The sequence below is a fragment of the Chrysochloris asiatica genome, unplaced genomic scaffold (genome assembly GCF_000296735.1).
Source record: "Chrysochloris asiatica unplaced genomic scaffold, ChrAsi1.0 scaffold00205, whole genome shotgun sequence".
Taxonomy (NCBI): domain Eukaryota; kingdom Metazoa; phylum Chordata; class Mammalia; order Afrosoricida; family Chrysochloridae; genus Chrysochloris; species Chrysochloris asiatica.
In genome coordinates, this window is record NW_006408723.1 from 1,811,019 (window position 1) to 1,816,454 (window position 5,436).

The following is a 5,436-nucleotide window of genomic DNA, read 5'->3' on the forward strand; positions in this document are numbered from 1 at the left end:
GGTTGGCCCAGGATCGAACATTGTTTCGTTCTGCTGTGCATGGAGTCGCTATGAGTCGGTTCCGACTCGATGGCACCTGACAACAACAACAACAAGAGATGGGAGGGGAAGGGAGGCTAAATTACTGGCTATAGGGTTAAACACACAATAACTTGAGTGAAAAACAAAACAAAAGACACTGTAATCTAGTTGATTCTGACTCACAGAAACCCTATATAGATTGTGTGAGATCATCTCATCTTTCTACCACAACTTGGAGAAAGGAAAAAGTAATACACAGTCAGATGGAGGTCAGAACAAAAATGATGGAGGCAAGAGGAGAAAAATAAAAAAGTTAAAGGCAACAGAAGTAAATATTATTACATGCATAATCCAAGAAGAAAGGTGATCTACAAGTAGATGTGTGGATAGATATGCAGGCTGTAAACTGATTTTCACTCAATTCAAAACAAAAAATATGGCAGAGTTGAAGAGAACCAATTTAATTAAACATTCTGTTTGTATTCCTGACAACTGGGCCAATCAAAGATTTACAGACTAGTAAAGGATTAACACATGGACTCAAGTAACCTGGAACTGGAATCAGCTGTAATCAGGAGACCTACCACATACACACCTGTTTGGAGTCTGGTGTCCGCAGGTTCAGGCTGGTGGTAGAAATGGTAAGGGAGATACTCATTCCTGCAAACTGGAGGTTGCTCTTTCCCAAGATGCTAGACAACATTTTGCTTGAAGGCTGTAAATTAAGCAACATGAACTTAGCTTTTTATTTACTGGAGACTACACAGACCAGGGGTGCCTATATTGTTTATATGTGCTGACAGTATCTACCCACAAAGCATCTGTATGCCCAAACCTTGATCCTTTTCCATATTATGCTTGTAAATGTAAATATGCCAATGAATAGCTGGAAGATTGAGCTTCAATACTAATATGCAAATTATAACACATGTAATATAAAATGGAATACAACTAATATGCAAATAATGAATGAGGATTCTTGGTCCAGGCAGCCTCTAGCCATGCCAGTGTCTCTCAGCCAGCCCTCTCAGTGGGGATCGCTGCTTAAATCTTCTGCTTTGCAGACTCAGAAAGTTGGTTTTCATCCTAGTAAGAGTCAAACCACTTCTCAGGAACAGGTTAAAATGAAGTAGTCATGGGATTAGTGAGCAATTCCAGAATCAAGATTGTTCATTGCTGAAGGGGCTCAATCCAAAATCTCTGGCCACAACATCCTCCCCATACCAGGGTTCACACAATGGGCCTAGAGGCAGCACAAGACAGACAGACATGGTCTGACTAACTGATGTGTATGTTTATTGTCTTACCAGCAATGTTCTTGTCACAAAGACCAATGGGCTTGTATTATGACCAGGTACCTTCTCTAGAGTATTGTGATGGGCATTGCCAAATTTGTCTCTGTGCATTGCCATCCCATCCTTGCTTTTTGGATTAGAGCATTTTCTCTTTTGATATGCTAATTATCACTATTTTGTAGCCAGACATGCACTGGTTTTGAATCACCTGCTGAGCCATTTAAAACCATAGCTGCCTGGGCCCTATGATATTTTAAAGAGATAAATCAGGGGTACAGCTGAGAAATCTGCATTATTTCCATCTCCTTCACTATGAGAAACATGAGGGTACTCCAAGATGTTCTAATTGGGATTCATGATGGTCTACCTATGTCCTGTATTCAAGATTCTGGAGCCTTGTAGACTCCTGATATCCTTTAATCGTTGTCCAGAAGATAGACCAGCTTGTCTGGACCTTCATCCAAAGTTCTCTGTCTGATACTCAGTAGTCCCTTGGGCTTACAGGTATCCTCCAGCTATGAAAGTCGAGCCAACCTGGGGCTCTGGGTTTAGCCAAAGTGGGCACACAACCTACTCACACAATCTGAAATTAAGAGTGTACCACCTGATAACAAATTCACAGATAGCCTGAATCTCCGAGATCTTCCTCATACTCTCTCTAGCAAATAAGAATTTTGATTTGGAATATTTAGCAGTGTCTTCACTAAACTATGTTTTCTTTTAGTCCAGAACTTCTTTCTTACTTTGGGATGAAAGATCTTGTAGAGTGGTCAAACACATAGACTTTGGAATGAGGCAGCTTGGGCCTCAGTTCCCATCTCTGTGCCTTGGTTTTTATCAACTGTAAAATGGGGACATCCAGAGGTGTCCCAGTGCTACTTGAAGATAAATTGGTAAATTGTTAAATTTTTAGGAAATTTTTGAGGCAGTTGTTAAAAAATAATTTATTCAATCATAAATAAATTACATTAAAAAGGCAATAAATACTCAAAACTCATCACTTCCTAATTATTTTACTACATTGTACTATGCTTTTCAGGTTGATGGTGGTGGTTATAGGATTTCCAAGGCTGTAAATCTTAACAGGAGCAGAAAACTTCATCTTTCTCCCACAGAACAGCTGGTAGTTTCAAACTACTGACCTTGCGGTTCACAGCCTGATTCGTAACCACTATGCTATCAGAGCTCCTGATGCTTTTCAGGGTATATATTTATTATATCCTTATGAGGCAAATATGATGTGCTACTGTGCATCTCTGCCCAGCAAGCTGTTTTCAGGACCATCATGCTGATAACTTGAAACCAGTCATGATGAAAATATTCACACCACAAAAATTGGCAAATGTTATAGATCAGTGCTTCTCACCACCTCCCTCTCAATTGTCAGATCTCAAAACTCACTGCCATCACATTGATTCCAACTCATAGTGACCCTATACAGAGTTTCCAAGACTGGAAATCTTTCTGGTAGCAAAAAAACCAGCACAAACCACTGAGGACATTTACCACAAAGAGTTTCTACAGTTGAGTGAATTGATGTAAACAAAGTGCTTAATGGAAAACCTGCCATCTCTTAAGTGTATGTGATTATCCCCATCTTTAGGGCTGAAGCCCACAGTGAACAGTTAGGGGGCCTTGTTGTCTGTGACAGGTAATTAACCTCACAATCTGTGTGGGACAGACAAGAATCAACACTCTGTTTTCAAATATGACAAGAGTCAGGCCAAAGAAAGAGGAAAATGAATAATTTGATGATGACTAAAGATATTTGGTGGTAAGATGAGAGAGAAGTTGAACAGAGGTAAAGGAGAAATGGGGACAGTACCTTTCTTTTTTTGAAGGCTCCTTTGGCACCAGGTACAGCTTCACAAACACGACTGATGGCTTCCCTTAACAGAAAAAGAAGAACAATCCATTTTATTACATGTTCATGAAGATTATGCAACTCAGAGAGGTGACATTTGCACATTCCCCAAGAAAATAATAAGTCTGCATATTTTCTCATAGAAAATAGACCTGCCAACTCAGAAGCCATCCAACTATCTTCTAACAACCAAAACAAATAGAACACGAACAGGTCATCTTAAAACATCTGACTTGCAGTCTTCCAGGTTTTTTGTTTTGTTTTAAGTTATCTCCTAGTAGAGTAACAGCTATAATTCCATTTTTAAAAATCATTGTCCTTAATATTCTTTCTGATGTTATCTTCATTGCTATTTCACCACACAGGGTCCCACTCTAACTTCACTGCTATTGATCAAGAAGCTTTAACAGTGAGTTAGAATGCAATTAAAAGAAATTTGATTATTTGAGTTTTATTCCATTCTGAAGTTAATAAATATAATCAAGAGAATCTTGAAGAAGGACTCCAGTTGTATACAAATGAGCCAGAAAGGAGGTCGTTGCTCCACAGCAGTTGATAGACCAGCTTCAGCTGGAATATCAAGTAGAGGTTTGCACAAGGTGCCAGAGAATGCACACTAGCTGTACTTCTCCCAACACAGTTCTGTTTGTTCTTTTGTTCTTTTGGCAGTACATGGTACTTTCAATATTCTCCTCCATGCTATTGTTAACTGCCTAAAAACCTCCCACTTTTAGGCACTTTGGGAAAGACTGGGAGTGGTGAGAAATAAGGCAAGATGGATGCCACTGTAGACTATAGTCTACAGCTAAGAGGAAAGGGAATGAGGAAAAAGGGGCTAGGGCTAGAATTCTTGAAAGAAAACAATTGAACGTTAAGAGTTGGCAAGGATGATAGATGACAGGGAGATGAGCCAAAGATCAGGAGCACAGAAAGCATCTCAGTGGGACTCAACTCCCACATGCAGAAAGGGAAAAGACCACAAGAACATAGAACACAATAAGGAATACAGGATTTAAAGATATGTTGAATGTCACAGAAGATAATGGGTTCTCAGAAACATTCATCAAACTTTCCAAACTGAATACTTCTAGAAATCATCTACATGAAAAATTATTCTCATCACATTCTGCTTACAAGAGAATGAATTATACCTAAAATAAACTCCATTTTTTTCTGTTCAGTTCCTTACAGAGAGTAGGAAAAGACATGTTTTTTTTTTTTAAGTTCAGATGCCATGAAAACTATAAACTATAAGTAACCATGACTTGAGAAAAGTAAAATGAGAAATAAATTTTTCTTATGATCATACTTATTCTACTGTGGTTACATCAAAATGATCAATCATGTATCATCCAATATCAGTAAACTCCTTTCTGAGGAAAGTCCAGTTATCTCTTCAGAGAACTATATAAATTACCATTACATTTCATCTGTTTGATTTAAAAATTATTCTTTGTATTTCTGTACTGTGCTTGTTTTATTAAATGATTCACTGAGCTGAGCAAAGCAGGTAAATAGCTAATGGTCCCAACAGTCTAGAAAGATATTATATGGTGGAAAGTCTCCAGTAAGTCATTTCTTAAACATACCTTCTGAAGGTCTTTTTTTTTTACATCCAACAAAATGAAACTTTAGAGAAAAAATCAGCCTCAGACAAGAGGTATCAAAAAAGACCCACACTATCAAAGGTCTAACTTATTCAGATGACAAAAGTTTTACAGCAGGCCTCTACAACTAATATGCTATCTCTGGAAATGGAAAGTAGAAACTCTAAATTAGTATTAACAAATATGATTACTCAAAAGGCATTGCAAATAGTAAATGCAATGTATTGACCAAGTCTTTTCACAGACAGGCAGGCAAGGACACATTCAGTGACTCAATCTTTTGTACTTAAACTTAGCAAGTGTAAGACATTGCAGAAATTTTTCTGGGCTCACATGCTTAAGAAAAAAAATCCTTAGGAATTGCTAAGAGGTCTTCAGACCAAGTTGCAATTCAGAAAAAAAATGTCCCCCTTCAAAACTGAGGAACAAATGGTTTGAACTCATCTACTAATTTAAAGGTTGACCACTCAGACACAATCAGGGGCAAAACAGAAGAGAAGTGTGCTAAAACAGAAGAAAGGTCTGGAAATCAATCTGCTTTTGCAAAAATGACAGGCAAAGGTTGGGAGCAAAGAGGAAGGATCAGTAGTTGGAAAATATGGCCTTGGTGATAGAAATGATGCTGGAGAATGCATGATAGAATTCTGAA

General features: G+C 38.1%; 1 protein-coding gene across 1 annotated transcript in view; it reads right to left on the bottom strand.

Moving 5' to 3' along the window:
- SHC3 (SHC (Src homology 2 domain containing) transforming protein 3) overlaps positions 1–5,436 on the bottom strand; it is a 460,599-nt gene that overhangs the window by 263,535 nt on the left and 191,628 nt on the right. The window contains exons 3-4 of the mRNA XM_006872582.1: positions 3,142–3,205; positions 617–736 (exon numbers count right to left, since the gene is read on the bottom strand). Of these exons, the coding sequence (XP_006872644.1) occupies positions 617–736; positions 3,142–3,205 (184 nt within the window). The remainder of the gene's footprint in view (positions 1–616; positions 737–3,141; positions 3,206–5,436) is intronic.